Source organism: Canis lupus, chromosome 8, assembly GCF_048164855.1.
Source record: "Canis lupus baileyi chromosome 8, mCanLup2.hap1, whole genome shotgun sequence".
Taxonomy (NCBI): domain Eukaryota; kingdom Metazoa; phylum Chordata; class Mammalia; order Carnivora; family Canidae; genus Canis; species Canis lupus.
In genome coordinates, this window is record NC_132845.1 from 18,306,778 (window position 1) to 18,328,323 (window position 21,546).

General features: G+C 37.9%; 1 protein-coding gene across 1 annotated transcript; it reads right to left on the minus strand.

Annotated features, from left to right (window-relative positions):
• Window positions 1–1,096: 1,096 nt before the first annotated feature.
• GBP5 (guanylate binding protein 5) lies at window positions 1,097–20,017 on the minus strand. Its single transcript, XM_072834390.1, has 11 exons — window positions 19,823–20,017; window positions 16,678–16,886; window positions 16,036–16,163; window positions 7,651–7,760; window positions 7,197–7,393; window positions 6,568–6,810; window positions 5,225–5,505; window positions 4,206–4,418; window positions 3,348–3,450; window positions 2,885–3,066; window positions 1,097–2,267 (listed from the first exon to the last, which is right to left on the minus strand). Exons 2-11 carry the CDS (start codon window positions 16,865–16,867, stop codon window positions 2,151–2,153), a joined length of 1,764 nt encoding a protein of 587 aa, XP_072690491.1. The 5' UTR covers window positions 16,868–16,886; window positions 19,823–20,017; the 3' UTR covers window positions 1,097–2,150.
• Between the last annotated feature and the right edge of the window lie 1,529 nt (window positions 20,018–21,546).

Sequence of the window (21,546 nt, forward strand, 5' to 3'; positions counted from 1 at the left end):
ATCTTTTGACTGGAGCAGTTCGTGCATTTACATTCAGAGTGATTATTGAGAGATGAATTTACTGCCATTGTGTTACCTCTAGAGTTGATGTTTCTGGTCATGTTCTCTGGTCCTTTCTAGTCTTTATTGCTTTTGGTCTTTTTTTTCCCCCCCACTCAAAGCCTCCCTTTAAATTTCTTGCAGGACTGTTTTTGTGATCACAAACTCCTTCGGTTTTCTTTGTCTTTTTAGCAGACTCCCCACTGAGTGGGAACTTGATACTATCTCCATCTAATGACCCTGAGATTGTAACCTGAGCCAAAATCAAGAGTCAGGTGGTTGACTGACTAAGCCACCCAGGACCCAAATAAAGAGTGAGAGTGATAGAATATAAGCAAGGGGAGTGGCAGACAGAAAGGGAGAAGCAGATCCCCTGCCAAGCTGGGAGCCAGACGGGCTCAGTCTCACCTCCCCGGGATTGTGACCTGAGCTAAAGGCAGATGCTTAACCAACTGAGCCATCCAGGTGCCCCGAGATAAATAGATTTTTAAAAAATGGCTGCAAATTTATTGCCACATCTCCTATAGAGAGGTAGATTCCATTTCTCCTTGCCTTGAATTTGAGCTTTCCCTATGAACTATCCCTTTTATTTTTTTTTAAAGATTTTATTTATTTATTCATGAGAGACACAGAGAGAGAGAGAGAGAGGCAGAGACATAGGCAGAGGGAAAAGCAGACTCCATGCAGGGAGCCCAATGTGGGACTCAGTCCTGGGACTCCAGGACCATGCCCTGGGCTGAAGGCAGGCACTAAACCCCTGAGCCACCCAGGGATCCTGCCTATGAACTATCCTGATCAATGGAATGCAACAAAAAGGGAGTTGTGTGTAAAAATGGGTCTTAAGAGATTTTAAGCTTGGAATTTTGCTACTTCAAACACTGTCTTGGAAGCTAGCCACATGAGTGTGCCATGCTGTGGGGAAGCCGTGTTAGACATATGTAGAGAGAGAGAGCCGTGGTGCAAGTGGATAGCTTCAAGGTACCAGTCATGTGTCTGCAGCATTTATGACCTTCCAAATTTTTCCAATTTTGGAGAAGATGAAAACAAAGTAGTAGAGTTATGTTTTTGAAAATTTTAATTGTTATTTATAGTTAAAATATGTACAAATGTATTTAAACCATAATTTTAGGAAAAAATCAGTATGCTTTTATATATAATTGCAAAGAATTAAGATCATTTAGCTTTGGCACTAAAGCCAAGTATAAAATTAAATGATCCCCATCAAACTTTTTGGCACCTTATCCAGCATTCCTTATACCATTTATTTACAGGCTTTGAAGGATTATAAACATGTGACACAGTTATTAAGTCCAATATAAATTGCTTTATAATATAAAATATCCTGTTTAAGTTATGCCCTTTTTGAGAATTAACAAGGAAAAGTCTTATTTAGCCCGCAGCCTATGATATAGTTTCTATGCTGGTAGTTCTTTCCACCATCTGGAGTACCCTTATTTCATTACCATGTTTTTTTGTTGTTGTTGTTTTGTGGGGTTTGTGTTTTTTTTCAGCTTAGAACCTAAGCAGACCATATACTAACTGTATCCAGGAGTCACATCATTGGCAATAAACTGAGCAGTGTCCATACACAAGAGAACCATACATTGTTTCCACGAGGTTAGTTGTCCTTACTATTGGTGCCTTCCTCTGATGGCATCCAGCACAAGACCACTTGGCAAGCATGATGCCCATTTGAGCCCATGACTTTGGCCAAATTGTACTTGACTTTGTCCATTGTGGGTATCACTCCTTTGGCCACTCCTAATACCCTCAATCCAAAATAGAAAATTGGAGGGATGGAATTGGGTTATAAGACAGTTTCCCCTGATGGAACCAAGCCAGTATCACCCTAAATAAGGATAGTGATAAAAATCCTTATTACAGAATTCACAGTCTTTTTAAGGAAGTGACCATCATTTATTTAAGCTATGGAATTACTGAAATGTACATTATACTAATTACAAGCTTTATAATTTTAGAACTGTACAAAAGTTTGACACAAGAATTATGAAGTTTATTTAAGTGGTGATTGTTCCAGTTTCTATAATTTCTCAAACTTTTGTGCCTTTAACAAAAGTGAACAAGAAAAGTTTGTTCTGATATTTAGCTCTTTAGAGTAAGATGCATGTATCATCCAATGAGACAACATTCCTCTGGAGATCCTGGATTTCATTTTGAAGGCTTCTGCGTTCAGTTTCGATTTCCCTATTGAGATTTTCAGCCTCTTCCTAAAGAATGATAAATAAAACAGGAGAGCTTAGCAGAAAGCAATGTCTATATCACTTGAAGGGGGGAAACCCAAATCATTGACTTCTTTGTTTATTTTAACCTGTCAGTAAGTAACAAAAGACAGTCACAGAATTCTTCTTTTCCATTCATGTGCATTTCTCATTCTGGGCTTCTTTCATAGGTAGAAAAAGGTAAATTAATTTAATAAGGTTATCATAACCAAAGAAGACTATCTAGAGCAATGAACAAGATAACAACAAAAATTGCTAGGGGATAGAAAGGTCCTGGGCTTTTATTTAACACATTTTAGTGCTTATTCTAGAACAAACACAATTCTAAACCCAAATGTTCTTATTTAATTATCAAAATAACCCTATAAAATGGGCTTTATTATGGTCCCCATTTTCCACAAGAGGAAACCAAGGCATAGGTTGCTCAAACCATGTATTTAGTAGGAGGTAGAGCTAGGATTCATATCCAGGACATCTGACTCCAGAGTCCTTGACCTGAGCTGCAGTACTGTGCTGCCTCTCTGCCTTGTCACTGCTTCATGCCCTCATCAATACAGGGAGGAGAGATATGGTTAAAATCCTGAGATGAAATAATTGATGCATACCTGGAATCGACGTTCCAGGGCCCTCTGCTGTTGTTGCAACTGGTATTCTCTGAATATTTGTATCTGTCTTATTTGTTCCTGATAGAGCCGCTCCCTTTGCATCATCATTTGCTGGTTATGCCTTTGAATTGTCTCCAACCTTTGTGCTACAATCTTCGCAGCCTGTGCTTTCCTATTTGCCTCTGAGGAAGAAAATGACAACCCTCTAGGATTAAAGAGCCTCTTCCTTCTGTTCCCCACTCTTGTTATTGCTACTACCTCATAAAGAAAACTCCCTGGAACTGTCTCCCTTCCAGGAAACCATATTGCAACTGACAGCACATGCCCTGTTCAGATTCAGCCCGAGGAGCTAGGAATCATCTTTGCCATTCTTGCTCTGGTTTACGGATCACAGGTGAAGCAGATGAAATTCATTAAAATGTGTAGAAAGGTCTAGCTTGCATCCCCTCCATTTTCTTCTCACCTTCTATCTCCTTTTGCCTCACTGTGAGAGCCAAGTCTATTTGTAGGATGGCATCAGTTGTAGACTGTCTGGACTGTAAATATTCCTGTAGAGCTCTCTCAGCCTAGGGACCCCAAAAACATGAAGTTAGGAGTAGGAAATGGGGATTAAGAATGTTATAAACCTTTATTTCTTTTTCATCCCCGGATCTTTTCCTTCCTGGAAGTGCTCAGCCCTGTCCTTGGTAAAACTGCCAATTAAACCTCTTCTGTGACAAGGGTGGTTGCAAAGCTCTGGGCTGGCCAATCAGAGCACCCAAGGCTACCAGATGCAGAGAATTTGGGTACAGGTGGGGAAAGACTGCAGCCTGGGTGTTTGAAAGACTGATAGGGATGCTGGGAAATATTCTCTATACTGAGACTGGGAGCACAAAAGACTAATTAAGCTTGGGGCTGTTGGTGTCATTCGCCCACCCTGTGGGTTGAACCTGCCTGAGAATGAAATCAATAGTGAGGAAAAGAGAACAAAAAGCTGCAGTGGAGATTGGAAAAAGAAGGAAGGGGTAAAATTTGTGATATTGTTTGAACTCTTGAACATAGAATAGCATTTAAACATTTTGCTTTTAGTTTATATAAGCCAGTGAATTATCATTCTTTCTTACATTAGCTTCAATTATTGGGATTCTGTGCCATGTAACCAAGAAAGTTTCTTCATTATAATGAATGTTCATGATAGCAATAAAAGTCAGGTGATTATGGTGATATTGTATGGTTTAATTCCACAGCTATCATTAGGTTATAAATACTCTTCCTGTCCTCATTGGTTTTTGAAAGAAGCCCCTTAACAATTTCTGTGATTAATAGATAAAATTTGTAATACCTGCATTCCTTTCCTGGGCTCCTGATAGTACTTTGCTTTCAACTCTTCTGTCTTCTGAACGAGGAGATGATGTCCTCCTGGCTTTGAATAAATGCCCTGCCTCACATCATTTTCCAGAGGACCAAAAATAGCCCGAAGTAAAACTGAGCAACGGCATGATGATGCCTCCATGTTCTGTTTATATAAGTCATCCTTTTTTACTTCTAGAAGAGTCTTCAGAGGGACAGAGGTCCATGGAGAAGATGTTAGCAACACTTCATAATTTCTAGAAATGGTTCTCAAAAATAATCTTTATATTTTTTTTAGAAACTAGAGGACTACAAGTAAGACTATATCCTTCCCACCAAGCCTAGAAAAATTCCAAAGATGATATACTGTAGAAAAATTACTTTGCTTTTGGGTTTGAAATTCCCTTGAAACCTCTTTCTTTTGCAATTTCTGCTTCAGATGTCATCTTTAGACCACACATCTTCAGCCTCATGCTGTAATTTTAAATGCAACCTACTATTTTACAACTTTCTGGTTTTAGTGCAACACTGGGCCTGGGATTCCCAGTGAGTATAGGGTACGCAGTAACTGGCCAGAGTGGTGTAGTGTATGCTATCAAACCTGGAGACATGATCTTTTAGTAGACTCATTTGGCAATTCTGCATCTTGATTAATAAAAAAGGAAAGTTAATGAATACTTTGTGAATATAATGTTTTAAGGAATAAGATTACTTAAAAAAATTAGTTCATGGTTGTAACATGGTAAGGTGAGTTGTGTATCTGTGAAAGTTTCAGAATCTATAGGGTCCAGGGTAGTGACACGTTTGCTTGTTTTTTTCTTTTTTCTTTTTTTTTTTTTTTTCAGAATAAGTGATATCTTGATCACATAAGTGGTAATCATTATTTTCCAGTCTAGTAAGGATTGTGTTTCCCTATTCAGTCCCAATTTTGCCTTTCATAGCAATAAAATGCAACTTTGCCTCTTATTGGTCATAAGCCCCATGAACTAGAGAAAAAAAAAAGATAATTACCTCTAATTCCTTCTGAAACTTTTGGTCCATATCCTTGAAAGAGTTCTTCATGAAGACTTCTGTGGCCTCTCTTTCACTTTCCCTATGCAGGTCCAGCAACTCATGGACAGTTTCCGTGGGCAGCTGCACCTTCTGGCTCATCTGCTGGTCATAGTGGTCAATGGCCTTTTTCACTGCTGCTGAGTTCTTGATCTGGGCCAAGGTCAAGACTGAGTTCTCCATGCAGGGCAGATCCCCACGGCTGATGGCATTAATGTACGTCAGCACGAGGCTCTTTAGATCTTCACAGGAGAAGAGATGCTTGTGTTATTTTCAAGAAAGAGGGCATGCTCTAAACTGGGTGATTCTGTGAGTGTTAATTTCACAGTGCATCGCCTGCACTTTTTCAGCTTTCTGCATACGGTGCCAGTGGCCCAAATAAGGTCCTTTGGGAAACTGTGTGACCTAAAGCAAGATCTTTCTTTGGGAAAAGAAAGTATTCAAAGGGGAAAACTCAAGATGTATGTGATCATCCACATTTCATCCTTTTCTCATTGAGAAATAAGCAAATGGTTATGCAAAGTTAGGCATATTTGTTTGATTAGAATGCTATAGGCCTTTTGCCTCTTACTCTCCCCTTTCTTTCCCTCTTCCTCAGGTTTCTTTTCCCTTCAGAATGCCCTTTCATCTTTCACTTCGGTATGTAAAGCTGGCATGAGCATTATCCTGCTCTGGAAAAGCAGAAAGCGGGTGTTCACTAGACCAGTCTCCTTTACTCTTTGTTGAAACTTTCCTGTTTGTCTTTCTTGTCCTTTGCATACTTTTGTTTGCACTCAACTTCCTTCTTGAATGCAGTAATAATTTACAAACTTCTGAGAGATAGAGACTCTAGTTGAAACTGGACCTAGAAGTCTGCTGGATTTCTTTTAGGGTTTTAGATAACCTGGGCCTCTGTTTAATGTTTGTATGAACTCACTTCATTTTTACAGAGAATATATATGTATTCCTCATTTCGTGTCTCTCAAAAACTGTGACATATAATTAGTATCTACTATATTGGTTGAACAAGCGATGCCAACCCATGATATGAGTTAGTCTAGTTCAGTGGTGGACCATTTATGGGGATAACTTTTTTAACTTGACCTTTTTCTCAGGTTACACTTTATTTTATCCTACTTTGGAGATATTACTTTAAAAAGCACTAGAAATATTTTTGGTACTTACTGGATTTTAATAAATATGATACACATGATTTTCTTGGTAGTAATTGACTACGCATTTTCAACATTGACAGTGGAAGGAGAAACTTACAACAGTGCCCCATTCTTTGTGTTGAATTGAAGAATTCTAAAAAGGGTACTCACAGGGTCCATTGACCTTGATACCTCCTGGAAGAGTTTTAGTGTTGGAATGGTTGAAGATGTGGGAACAGAACCCTGCCACTTGTTGCACGAATTCAGGATCCAGCTCATCGTTAGGCAGCGTCTCAAGCTGGGCAAGCTTCTTCCGGTGAGTGGGAGAGTCAAAGATAAAGCATTTCCTTATTGGAAAGAATTCTTTTATACATAGACGGGGCAAATTAAAGTTTTTAACACTTTCATTAGTGCCTGGGAAAAGAAAAATAGGACTCATTTAGCATAAGATTAGCATTCGAGTTAACTTATTCTCCTCAAATAAATGTGTTTCCACCTGATGTTATTTTACTACATCTTCACAGACTCTAAGCAAAAAGCTGAAAGGTAACTAATCAGGGAAAGGAAAAAAGAATTTGCTCCAAGAACAGGGGATTAATACAATTTAATACTGAGTCTATTAGTTTACTATAAACGAATATTTATTTGGTAGTTTAGCAAGGTGAGTAAATATATGAAACTATTAATTTAACCACCTACACATGAGATAAAATTTCTCTTAGTACTCTTCTCTCTTTTATTTATTTTTTTATTTTTTTATTTTTTTCTTCTTCTCTCTTTTAAAACTGAAGTCCAGCTACCTTGCTTTAGCCTTAGGGAATTCTCCAAGTATTCATCTGCTGTGATGTCTTGCCCATCTTTTTCCAGGGTTAGAAAGAAATCTCTCAGAGTCCACACAAAGTCTGGACAGAAGCTCTGAAGGTTAGTTGCATCTTCAACCCCTTCAAGATCAGGTGAGGATACTTTCCTGAGCAGATTCGACAGTTCTGTAACATAGCTGGGATGCAGTTAAGGAAAACTGATGGAAATAGGACTTCATCTAAGCCCATATATATTTAGTTCCATGTCTCCCTATATGTTTATTTTCCCTTTGGGTCTTAACTCCTCATTTGATCTATAAATTTAAGGACTCTCTTTCGTACCTTTAGTGCTTTATATTTTTTCATTTTCGTGCTTGATTCACAAACTCACAAACACAGCTGGTAAATAGAGTTCTCTCTGGCTCCAGTGCCATCTTGGACCACATAAGGATACTGCAATAGGTCAATAGCCTTCTGATCAATTTTGTTCATAGTATTGTATACAAAGGTACTACTCAATAGTATTGCCAATGCAAAGATCTGGGCATCATTGTTCTTGTCACCCTAAAAGAACAAATTTAAGTCATGTCTCATAGTATTCTTAGATGACCAATCATTAAAAATAGGCCCTTGACTTACGTTAAGCAAGATAAACAAAAATGATTATGAGAAACATTACTATTCAAAGTTCTGTTAACATTGATAAATTTATATAGAATCATATACTGTTAACTCACCAGTTTTTCTTTTTTAAACTTATTTTATTATTATTTTAATTTAAATTTAATAGTTAATATACAGGGCAATATTGGTTTTGGAATAGAATTCCAATATTGGTTTTTGAATAGAATTCAGTGATTCATCACTTACATAAACATCTTAATACCCATCATCTGTCTAGCCCATCTCCCATCCACCTCCCTCCACCAACCCTTAGTTTGTTCTCTATCATTAAGATTCTCTTATGGCTTGTTTCTCTCTCTCTTTTTTTTCTTTTCCCCTTCCCACGTGTTAATTTGTTCTCTTTCTTAAATTCCATATATGAGTGAGATCATATGGTATTTATCTTTCTCTGACTTTTTTCATTTAGCATAATACAGTCTAGCTCCATCGATGTCATTGCAAATGGCAAGACCACTCATTTTGATGGTTGAGAAACACTCCATTGTGTGTGTGTATGTATAAATATATACATATATATATGTGTGTGTGTGTGTGTGTGTGTATATATATACACACATATATATGTTGCATATATATATATATATGCCATACCTTCTTTTTTAAAGAAATTTATTTATTCATGAGAGACATAGAGAGGCAGAGACATAGGCAGAGGGAAAAGCAGGCTGCCTGTGGGGAGCCCGACAGGGGACTTTATCCTAGGACCCTGGGATCACACTCTGAGCCAAAGGCAGATGCTCAACCACTGAGCCACCCAGGCATCCCTATACCACATCTTCTTTAACCATTCATTGGTTGCCATTTGGGTTCTCTCCATAGTTTGGCTATGGTTGATAATGTTGCTATAAACATCAGGGTGCATGTATCCCTTTGAATCTATATTTTTGTATCCTTTGGATAAATACCTAGTGATGCAATTGCTGAATCATAGAGTACCTCTATTTTTAACACTTTGAGGAACCTCCATACTGTTCTCCAGAGTGGCTGCACCAGTTTGCATTTGCCTCAACAGTGCAAGAGGCTTCCCCTTTCTCTACATCCTTACCAACACCTATTGTTTCTTGTGCTGTTAATTTTAGCCATTCTGAGAGGTGTGAGATTATATCTCATCATGGTTTGGATTTGTTTTTCCCTAATGATGAGTGATGATGAGCATCTTTTCATGTGTCTGTTAGCGACCTAAATGTCTTTTTGGAAAAGTGTCTGTTCATGGCTTCTGCCCATTTCTTAACTGGGTTATTTGTGTTTGAAATGTTGAATTTGGTAAGTTTGTTGTAGATCTTGGATATTAATCCTTTATCAGATACCTTGTTTACAGATATCATCTCCCATTCAGAAAGCTATCTTTTAGTTTTGTTGATTGTTTCCTTCAATGTGCAGAAGCTTTTTATCTTGTCAAAGTCCCAATAATTCATTTTTGCTTTTGTTTCCCTTGTTTCTGGTAATGTGTCTAGTAAGAAATTGATATGGCCAAGATCAAGGAGGTTTCTGCCTATGTTCTCCTCTTGAATTTTGATGGTTTCCTGTCTCATATTAAGATCTTTCATCCATTTTCAACTCATTTTTGTGTATGGTATAAGTAAATGGTCTAGTTTCATTTTTCTACATGTTGCTGCCCAGTTTTCCCAACACCATCTGTTGAAGAGACTTTTTTCCATTGGCTATTCTTTTCTGCTTTGTTGAAGATTGGTTTATCATATAGTTGTGGCCCATTTCTAGGATCTCTCTTCTGTTTCATTGATTTCTGTGTCTGTTTTTGTGCTAATACCATATTGTCTTGATAACTGTAGCTTTGAAGTAGCTTGAAATCTGGAATCATGATGCCTCCAGTTTTTTTCTTTTTTGGGATTGCTTTGGCTATTTGGAGTCTTTTGTAGTTCCATATAAATTTTAGGATTGTTTCTTCTAGCTCAATGAAGAATGCTGGTGGTATTTCAATGGGAATTGCATTAAATGTGTAGATTGCAACAAACAATGTTGTTCTAATCCATGAATATGGAATGCTTTTCCATTTCTTTATGTCCTCTTCAATTTCTTTCATAAGTGGTCTATGATTTTCAGAGTACAGATCTTTTGGTTCTTTAGTTAGATTTATTCCTAGGCATCTTATTATTTTTGATGCAATGGCAAAGCAGATTGATTCTTTGGTTTCCTTTTTCTACTTCTTTGTTATTGGTGCATAGAAATGCAACCTATTTCTGCACATTGATTTCAGATCCTGCTACTTTGCTGAGCTCATGGATGACTTCTAGCAATATTTTGGTGCAGTCCTTCAGGGTTCCTACAGAGTATCAGATTGTCTGCAAATAGAGAAAGTTTGACTTCTTCCTTGCTGATTCAGATGCCTTTTATTTCTTTGTGTTTTCTAATTGCTGAGGCTAAGACTTCCAGTACTCTGTTAAATAGTGATGGTGAGAGTAGACATCCTTGTCTTATTCCTGACCACAGGGGAACGTTTCTTAGCTTTTCCCCACTGAGGATGATATTAGCTGTGGGTCTTTCATATATGGCTCTTATGATGTTGAGGTATGTTCTATCTATCCCTGCTCTGTTGAGGGTTTTTATCAAGAATGGATGCTGTATTTTGTCAGATGCTTTTTCTGCATCTATTGAGAGGATCATATGGTTCCTATCCTCTCTTTTATTAATGTAGTGTATCACGTTGATTGATTTGGGAATAGCAATCCAGCCCTGTAGCCCAGGAATACATCCCACTTGATCATGGTGAGTAATTCTTTTAATATACTGTTGGATTCCATTGGCTAGTATTTTTTTGAGAATTTGTACATCCGTGTTCATCAGGGATATTGCCCTGTAATTCCCCTTTTTAGTGGGGTCTTTGTCTGGTTTTGGAACTAAAGTAATGCTGGCTTCATAGAATGAATTTGGAAGTTTTCCTTCCATTTCCACCTTTATGGAATGTTTTGGGAAGAATAGGTATTAACTCTTCTTTAAATGTCTGGTGGAGTTCCCCTGGGAAACCATCCAGCCCAGGACTTTTGTTTGTTGGAAGGTTGTTGATTACTGATTCAATTTCTTTGCTGGTTATGGGTCTGTTCAAATTTTCTATTTCTTTCTGTTTCAATTTTGGTAGTTTGTAGGTTTCTAGGAATTTGTCCATTTCTTCCAGATTGCCCGGTTTGTTGGCCTGTGATTTTTCATAGTATTCTCTCATAATTGTCTATATTTCTGTGGTGTTGGTTGTGATCTCTCCCCTATCATTTGTGATTTTATCTATTTGGGTCTTTTCTCTCTCTCTCTCTCTCTTTTTTTTTTTTGGATAAGTCTTAGAGTGGATTATCAATTTCATTAATTCTTCTGAAGAACCAGCTCTTAGTTTCATTAATCTGTTCTCCTAGTGTTTTCTATGTCATTGATTTCTGCTCTCATCTTTAGTATTTCTGTTCTTCTGCTGGCCTTAGGCTTTATTTGCTGTTCCTTTTCTAGTCCTTTGGGTGTAAGGTTAAGTTGTATATTTGAGACTCTTCTTGCTTCTTGAGGTAGGCCTGTGCTGTAACATATTTCCCTCTTAAGCGTGCCTTTGCTGCATCCCAAAGGTTTTGGGCTCTTGTGCTCTCTTTTTCAATTTTTCCTATATATTTTTAAAATTCTTCTTGAATTTCCTTATTAACCCATTCATTCTTTAGTAGGATGTTCTTTAACATGCATGTATTTGAGGTCTTGCCAAATTTTTTCCTGTGGTTGGCTTCCAGTTTTCTAGCATTGTGGTCTGAAAATATGCATAGCATGATCTCAATCTTTTCGTACTTACGGAGGGCTGATTTGTGACCCAGTGTGTGATCTCCTCTAGAGAATGTTTGAGGTGCACTAGAGAAGAGTGTGTACTCTGTTGCTTTAAGGTAACAATTCTAGATATATCTGTTAAGTCTGTCTGGCCCAGTGTGTTCTTCAACACTGTTGTTTCCTTGTTGGTTTTCTGCTTAGCTGATGTGTCCCTTGCTGTAATTGGGATGTTAAAGTCCCTTACCATTATTATATTATCATCAGTGAGTTTCTTTATGTATGTTATTAATTAATTTATATATCTGGGTTTTCTCACGTAGGGGGCATAAATATTTCCAATTGTTAGATCTTCTTGATAGATAGACCCCTTAATTATGATAAAAAGCCTCCTTCATCTCTTGGTCTTTGTTTAAAAATCTAGGTCTGCTATAAGGATGGCTACGTTTTCTTTTGACATCTGTTAGCATGGTAGATGGTTCTCTATCCCTTCACTTTCAATTTTTTAAAAAATATTTTATTTATTCATGAGAGAGATGGGAAGAGAAAGAGAGAGAGAGAGGGAGAGAGAGAGAGAGAGGCAGATACACAAGCAGAGGGAGAAGCAGGCTGCATGCAGGGAGCCCAATGTGGGACTCGATCCTGGGTCTCCTGGATCATGCCCTGGGCCGAAAGCAGGTGCCAAACCACTGAGTCACCCAGGGATCTCAATCCCTTCACTTTCAACCTGTAGGTGACTTTAGGTCTAAAATGAGTCTCTTGTAGGTACCATATAGATGGATCATATTTTTCAATCCATTCTGATACATTATGTCTTTTGACTGGAACAGTTTGTACATTTACATTCAGAGTGATTATTGAGAGAATGAATTCAGAGCCTGCTTCTCTATCTGCCTATATATCTCTGCCATTCTCTTTGTGGCTCTTATTTATTTAGTATAAATAAATAAAATCTTTAAAAAAAATTCTTGCAGGACTGGTCATGAACCTCTTTATTTTTTGTCTGGAAAACTCTTTCTCCTCTTTTGAATAAGAGCTTGCTGGATGAAGAATGCTTTGCTGCATATTTTTTCCCATTCAACATGTTGAATAATTCCTTTCACTCCTTTCTGGCCTGCCAAGTCTCTCTGGATGGATCTGCTGAGAACCTGATCTGTCTTCCTTTGTAGGTTAAGGACTTTTTTCCCTTGTTGCTTTCAGGATTCTTTCCTTGTCTGTGTACTTTGTGAATTTGACTGTGTTATGCCTTTCTGATGGTGGGCTTTTATTGAATTTAATGGGAGTTCTCTGTGCTTCTTGGATTTTGATGTCTGTGCCCTTCCCCAGATTTGGGAAGTTTTCAGCTAGAATTTATTCAAATAAACCTTCTGCCCCTTTATATCTCTCTTTATCTCCTGGGACTCCTACGATAGGAATGTTACTACATTTTACTAAGTTGCTGAGTTCCCTACATCTACTTTCATGGTCCATTACTTTCTTTCCCTCTTCTTTTTGGCTTCATTATTTTCTATAATTTTATCTTCTATATCACTGATTCATTCAGCTGCTTCATCCATCCTCATTTTTATGGCCTCCATTTGTGTTTACATCTTAGTTATAGTATTTTAAATTTTTGCCTGACAAGATTTTAGTTCTTTTTTCTTTATAATGAAGGATCCTCTAGTGTTTTCTATGCTTTTTTCAAGCCCAGCTAGTATCCTTATAGTTGTTGTTTTAAATTCTAGTTAAGATATAATTTACTTAATTCTATATTGATGAAATCCCTGGCAGTGAGTTCTACCTCATGTTCTTTCTTTTGGAGTGAATTCCTCTGTCTCGTCATTTTGCCCAGAAAAGAAAATAAGAGAGAAAAGGAACAACACCAGCAACTAAAAACATACAAAACCAAAAACAGAAACACAAAGCAAGAAAACCAAAAACCCACTAGACCCTGGGTGTGTTTTGATCTGTTTGTTAAAAGAATCTAGATCATAAAATTTAAAAATAAGGTAAGATAAAATGAAAGAAAAAAATTAAAAACATGTATGAAAAGTATTAAAAATTAAAGTTAATAGTAAAAATTAATAAAAGATTTGGAAATATAGGAAATTAAATGTATTTAAAAGAAATAAAGAATAAAAGTAAACAGGAAGCTCAGTCCTGTTTCTCCTAGAACTGAATGAAGCTTTGCAGCACTCTATGATCAATAAATTTGTTGCAAGCTAGTTGTCTGTGCTGGTCTTCTGGGGGAGGGGCCTGCTGCGCTGATTCTCAGGCTGATATGTTTCTGTGGAAATACTTCTCCAGGGGCATAGGGGTGGGGCTTGGCGTAAGCAGCTCTGGCCTTCAATAGGTGGCACCGTTTTGCTCCCTGAAGACTTTCCGCACTTCCAAAGGCTTTTCTACTTGTATATGTGCAGTTTTTGTTCTCTCAGACTTCTGATTGACTTCTTGGGTGTTCAGACTAATTTAATAACTATCTAGCCGTGTTTGAGGGATAAGACAAGCTTAGGGTCCTCCTACTTCCCTGCCTTAACTCCTCCTCCCTCACCAGTTTTTCTTATAACTAGTTAGGTATTTGGAATGGATAGTCAAAGTTAGTGGAGGTAACCAGAGTACTTAACATCAATATTTTTATCAAAAACACAAAAAACAATAATTGTTGGTAAGGATGTGGAGAAAAAGGAACACTTGTGCACTTTGGTGGAAATGCAAACTGTTGCAGCCACTGTGGAAAACAGGGTGGAGTTTCCTCAGAAAATTAAAAATAGAACTGCCGTATGATCCAGTGATTCCACTACTGGGAATTTACCCAAAGAGTACAAAAACACTAATTCAAAAAGATGCATGCATCCCTATGTTTATTGCGACATTATTTACAATAGCCAAAATATGGAAGCAACCCAATTGATGAATGGATGAAGAAAAAAAAAAATACACACACACACACACACACACATGAATATTACTCATTCATAAAAAAATGAGTTCTTGCCATTTGCAACAACATGGATCTAGAGGGTATAATGCAAAATGAAACAAGTCAGAGAAAGACAGATACCCTTTGATTTTACTCATATGTGGAATTTAAGAAACAAAACAAACAAAAAAGAAAAATGAAAATTAAAAAATTTTGGTCTCTTAACTATAGAGACCAAACTGATTATGGGGAGGGTGGATGGATGAAATAGGTGAAGGGGATTAAGAGTACATTTACAGTGACAAGCACTGAATAATGTGTAGAATTGTTGAATTGCTATATGATACCCTGAAAATGATGTAACACTGTACATTAATTATACTGGAATTAAAAAATAAAGGGAAAAATCAAGATCTTCAATTGTGTAAAACAAATTTGGCCTATACACATAATATATATATTTACTTTATTGGCTAGTTATTATACACAGGACAATTCACATTACTGATTTTGTCTAATACTCAAAACAGTGCCATGAGATATGCTTATAACTACTGTTTTCATGTTACAGATGAAGAAACTAAAGCACAAAATGAGTTAACCATCTTGAGTTTGTGGCAAACCAAAAAGCAAAATGGAAACAAAAAACAAGAGAAGTGGGGATCCCTGGGTGGCTCAGCAGTTTGGTGCCTGCCTTTGGCCCAGGGCGTGATCCTGGAGTCCTGGGATGGAGTCCCACATCAGGCTCCCTGCAGGGAGGGAGTGGCCTCCCTGCCTGTGTCTCTGCCTCTCTCTCTCTCTCTCTCTCTCTACCCCATCTCTCATGAATAAATAAAATCTTAAAAAAAAAAGAGAGAGAACTGAAAGGGAAAATTTCCATTGTATGCTAGAGCCAACTCATACCAGCTTACAGGAGCTGACTGTACACATCTCTTCTGAACCCGGAGTTTAGTGACTTCACTTTGGAAGCTTGGAATCAGCTTTAATGAGAATATTTAAAAAGCTGGCAAGTGTTACAAATCAAATCTTTCCCCTAACTCCCACACAGTTAGCTGGTTGTTAAATATCAATATAAAAGTGGAAAAATCCCACATGCCTACTGTCCAAATGCTAAGTTGGATAAGGCCAAAAGGGAAGTAAAAGAGTTGAGGAGATTTGCATGTCAAGGTCAGAGAGCTACAAGTGCCAGGGCCGTATTCTAACCCAAGGTCCTCTGACCCAGAACTCACTACTAATTACTCTTTTCTGCAGGATCAGACTCGTGATAGTGCTTTGATTTGTACCATCTTTTCTGGATTTCAGTTAACTGCCTAGCTCTGTATTAGTGTCTTATTCCAGTCATGATTCTGGCTTATAAATATATTTTTCTCATCTCAGATTTCCAAATTTCAACTATGAAAAATAGAAAGGGGGAAAAGTTATACTCTATCAAGTAGAAGTACAAATTTAGAAAAACAAAAAACCTCCCTTCGTAAAGAATGTTCAGAGGAATGTAAAGGAATTTTTGTTCCTTACCTTCTCTACATCTCCTAGACCCTCTGTGTCAAGAAGAACTAGAGTGTGGTTCGGCTTTTTGGGATGAGGCACACACCACATCCAGATACCCTTGGTGTGAGACTGCACTGTGGATCCAATAGAGAAGCCTGCAAGGGGGAAGGGAGAGGTAGTAACAGAGGAGGGGATCTGGAAGTTAGAGACCTTCTTGACAACTGAGCTAGGGTTTAAGGGATGTAAGATGAGGACACATCAAAAAGTATAACCAGTACTGATCTGAATTAGAATAGAGGATTGGAAAAATGAGAGTCTCAAATACCATAGTTTGGAAGTTTGATATTTTTCCTTTTTACAAGAATGTCACACTACTAAACATTTAATAGTTTGTAATTACATATATAGAAATTATATTATTGATGTTTTACTCCTTATGATTGGAAAATATGCTTTTTCCAGGGAGAAACTAAGAGAGGAAAAGGAGGTGACGTGTCATGAATAGACCTCTGCCTTTGTTTCCAAAAGATAATTAGCCACCTGTGGCCCAAACATTAACTTTCAGTATTCCTCCCAGGCTCTAACTTTCTCTCCATGCCTCACTGCACTCAGTGCTGGCAGTGTGGGTGAGCAGAAGGGACTGAGCAGAGCTTTGTTGGTGCCACTCACCCTTGTTCTTCCCAGCCAGCTTGTTCATCAGGTAGGATTTGCCTGTTCGGTAGAGGCCCACAATAGCCACCACCACAAGAGGATTCCTAGTGGCTGACAGGATCTCCAAAGCTTCCTGATTAGCCAGAAGTTGCCCTCCATTGTTCTCAATGAGGCACACTGGGGCTGGCATGTAGATCTTTGGCGTCATGCCTAGGGTGTGACTTTGTCTGCAAGGGAAGAGATGAGATAGGTTGAAATTTCCTGTCTTATAGAAGAAAAAGTCATTTTGCTTTCTGGACTTGGGGACATATTACTTTCCAACATTGCTTAAATTCTTGAAGAAATTTTGAAAAATGGAGAGTAAAGATGGTCATAGTAAAATAAGCTCTACGCCCTATTATAGGCTACCCCACTGGTCTTTAAATATTTGTTGGACATAAGGAAATCGATTTCCTGAGTTTTACCTACTGCTAATTTAAAATCTGAATCTCTTTGGTTTTTGGCTTGCTTGTAATCTCTAGTTTTTACCTCCCTAAATCCTCAGACTGAATCTTTATAAACATTATTTGTTATATTACACTTCTTGCTTTTACCCTTTATCAACTTGCTTCTGTCTCATGTAGGGCTATGTCCAGTCAAACTGTATTATACTAAATCCCACCAGGTCATTATGTAGCATAATCTAACAAATCATAATTTTTTACTTCTTATAGCTGTACTTTAAAAAAAACAAATTTATTTCTTTTTATTTCTTTTTTTTTAAAAGAGAAAGAGAGAGAGAGCACAAACCAGGGAGGGGCAGAGGGAGAGGGAGAAAGAGTCTCAAGCAGGCTCTACACCTAGCATGGAGCTGGATGTGGGGTTCGATCTCATGACCCTGAGATCATGACCAGAGCTGAAACCAAGAGTTGGATGCTTAACCAACTGAGTCACCCAAGTGCCCCTTATACCTACTTTTAAGGAATTTTTTTTGTATAGGTATAGTAGTGTTTTCTTCAGTCAAAACTTCAGTGCATGATTGTTTTATGAATGAGGGAGCAAGTGAAAATGCCTTCTTGAATAATACTTGACTATTGACTTCTGAGCATCAATTCCTATAGAGTTCCTGATAAAGCATTTTTAGGCTGAGACTCAAGCAAGTGTTTGCTTTTCTGCCTTATAAAGAGTAACTTTCTTCCGTTTTAGAAATGATTATTTACTACAGAAGCTAAAAATCCAACATCTGCTTGAATTCTTCTTTCATTAAAAACTTACAATGAAGAGTTATGGATTCCTTTATTAGCCAGCAATAAAAAATGTTTTTTAAAAATTATAAAAACCCATTCTTCCCTCTTCCTCATAGCTAATGCATTGGAGATTATTCAGGTGACAATGAAAACAAACTGCTTAAGAGCAGTTCATAAATGATCCTTTGCAAAGGATGGCACAAATGGCACAGCACCATGGACATGGGAGCCAGGAAATGCCCAGGCCAACCTGAACCCACAGAGAGATTCTATGATTTTACAGACTCAAATGCTAATTCTCTTTCCATTCTAATGCATCTCTATTGCAGTATCAGTACCATACATTTGTAGATTTCTGGTTGCTTGATTTGTATAAAGCAGGGGTCATAATCATTTTTAGATTACAAAGGTACGGGGAACTGGCAGTGATGATCTACAATTAGCTAGAAAAACAACATACACAATCCAAATCTATTTGCAGATATTGGAGGCTTACAAACTCTTGTACTTTGGGATGATGTCATTAACAGGAGGAACTAATCGGTCTGAATTTTCAGACCTCCCAAGGAATAACATTTAAGTTAATAGAAGTATTTATGTTAATATGTGTATTTATGTTAATAGAAGTATTTTACACATTGCCCCCAAATGTTATCTAGGTGACATCTTTAATTCTTTTCGGAGAGCCCAATCTCGAAAACATCTTTGCAGTTGTAATATGAACACACCCATATATAACTAACTGTTGCTCTGCCATTCTCAGCTCAGTTTATAGGTATAAGCTCTAAGGGGCCAACAAAATTGCCAGACAGTATTGATGGGTCAAGTTGGGCAACTGGAATTAAATGATTCATAATAGTAGAGACAATAGAATAGAAACAGAATCCAGCACAAAAAGCCTTAAGGAATGAGTGTGTTCCAGGAAATCAAAATTAATTAATCCAGGGTTATTTTTTTAAAAGATTTTATTTATTAGAGAGAGAGAGAGAGAGAGAGAGAGAGAGAGAGAATGAGCAGTGGGAAGGGGCAGAAGGAGAGAGAGAGAGAGAGAAACAGTCCCTGTTGAGCAAGAAGCTTGATGTGGGGCTCGTTCTGAGAAGCTGGAGATCATGACCTGAGCCAAAGACTCAGGTGCCAAGGTGATGCCAAGCATCAAGGTGATGCTTAACCAACTGAGCCACCCCGGCACCTCAATCCAGTGCTATTTCTAAAGGAAGAAATCCACCTTAAAAAAAATAAGACTATGACTAAAAGTATATAGCTGCTTTCAAGGAACCTCTGCACTGTTCATTCTGAGTTTCAATTTTTTTCTTTTTCTGTTTTTAACAATGTTAGCAAGCTACTTACATTACATCTCATTCATTGCTCTTTCTCATAAAAATTATTCAGTTGCAGTTCTTCGGACTATCAGACTGCAGTTTGAAATAACTTAATTAGGTTTTATCAAAAAGAAAGGATCTCAAGGTGGCAAAGGAAGGAAAACAGTGTTAGGACATTTCAGGCTGTCAGTTTATTCCTCCACACATGCTTGTGTCTGATTCAGCAGTAACCAAATGTATCTGGGGCTCAGTTAATTCTGGGGATCCCTGGGTGGCTCAGCGATTTGGCGCCGCCTTAGGCCCAGGGCGTGATCCTGGAGACCCAGGATCGAGTCCCACATCAGGCTCCCTGCATGGAGCCTGCTTCTCCCTCTGCCTGTCTCTCTCTCTCTCTCTCTCTGTGTGTCTCTCTCTGTGTGTGTTTGTGTCTCTCATGAATAAATGAATAAAATATTTTTTAAAAATTAAAAGAAAAATTCTGCTGTCTTGTAACATCACAATTTAGTCTTTAAAGGTGTCTAATGTCCACATCAGGCTTGGCTGCATCCTATCCTGGATAGAAAGTTTTAAAAACATTCTGACCCTTGTAAATCTTTTCCACCCCTGCCCTAGTCTTACCTTAACTGCAAGATCAGTAGCAGGGATCCTTTAGAGCTGGTACTAAAGCTGCTTCCCTGAGAAGGAGCTAAGAGCTCTTTGTCCTTCAGTTTAGGTGTGTTGATTTCTGATATCTTTCTTTCACAATTCTGGGGATTTCTTACTACCACCCCCTCCCCCAGACCATCAGAGGGCAAAGGATTAGAATATGAAATACAAACCAAAAGTAGAAAGAGTCTTCAAAACCTCATACATATAGAGACTGAAACCACAAGATAATCTCAGGGACTAGTCACTTTACCAGTCATTTCCTGAGTATTTCCTGGTGAATGGGCTGGATGTTTGGCCTGAATTATTAGAAACTGCATGTTGTTAGTGGAAGAGACTGTTTTTGCAATTTTTGAGATTGCTTCTTTGAGATTGAGATCAGTTGTGGGGTTTTTTTCCTTTTTTTTCCTGCTGTAAGCCTGGTCCTCAGAGCTGTGAGGAACCATAATAAGTCTACAGTCATAGTGAATATAACCCCAAAGTATGCCTGAGTTTTGTGAATGTACCTTTTCTGTTTATTTTTAAGGAAGCCCTCCTTCTCTGCCTCTGCCTCCTCTCCGCCCCCCTCTAAGATTTATTCATTTATTTTATAAGGAGAGCACACAGCGGCTGGGGAGGGGCAAAGGGAGAGGGAGAGAGAGAATCCAAGCAGACTCCCTCTGGAGCACAGAGCCAGATATGAGGGCTCGATCCCAAGATCTAACCTGAGCCAAATTCAAGAGTTGGTGCTCAATCAACCGGGTCACTTAGGTGCCTTAGGACACAGCCATTCTACTCAACACACAAAATAAATTGCTGTATAATTTCAGTGAAAGAAAATTAACTTCCTAAGGAGATAAATGCTGACAAGTTTTAAATAACTTGAAAAATGATCAGTCATTACTGGGTCGATAGTTTTTTGTAAGTGTATCTTTCACAACTCAGGCAAATACTCAAACCAAACACTTTGAATACCTACTATATACTGCAGTATTTAAAGACAAGCAAAAAACAAACAAGCGCTTCATAATCTCTATAAGGATAGTTAAGTCTAAATAAATACAATCTACTGCTTCCCCCATCTCCCTAAATCTGTTTTCCCAAGCATGTAAATATTTTGGGGGGTTTGTCTTCCTTATTTTCAACCATTGCCTAATAGTATTGGCACATTTTTCAGAGCTTCATGACTTAGCTTTAGCTACAACTGTCAACTGCCCAAAATATTAATAATAAAAAGTACTCTAAGGTTTTTTTCTTATTATTAAGATATTATCAACATATAACATTGTATTAGTTTTAAGTGTACAACATAATGATTTGATATATGTGTATATCCTGAAATGATTACCACAGTGGGTTTAGTTAACATCCATCACCACACATTGTTACAGATTTTGTTTTCTTATAATGAGAACTTTTAAGATCTACTCTCATAGCAGGGTACAGTACAGTATTGCTAACTCTAATCACAATGTTTATTTATCTCGTAACTGAAAGCTTACACCTTTTGACCATCTTCACACATTTCTTCTCTTGCTTCTCTCACATTCTTCCTTTGTGACTTGATGATTTTTTAAAATATTTTATTTTTTTATTCATGAGAAACAGAGAGAGAGAGAGAGAGAGAGAGAGAGGCAGAGACACAGGCAGAGGGAGAAGCAGGCTCCATGCAGGGAGCCCGATGTGGGACTCGATCCTGGGTCTCCAGGATCAGGCTC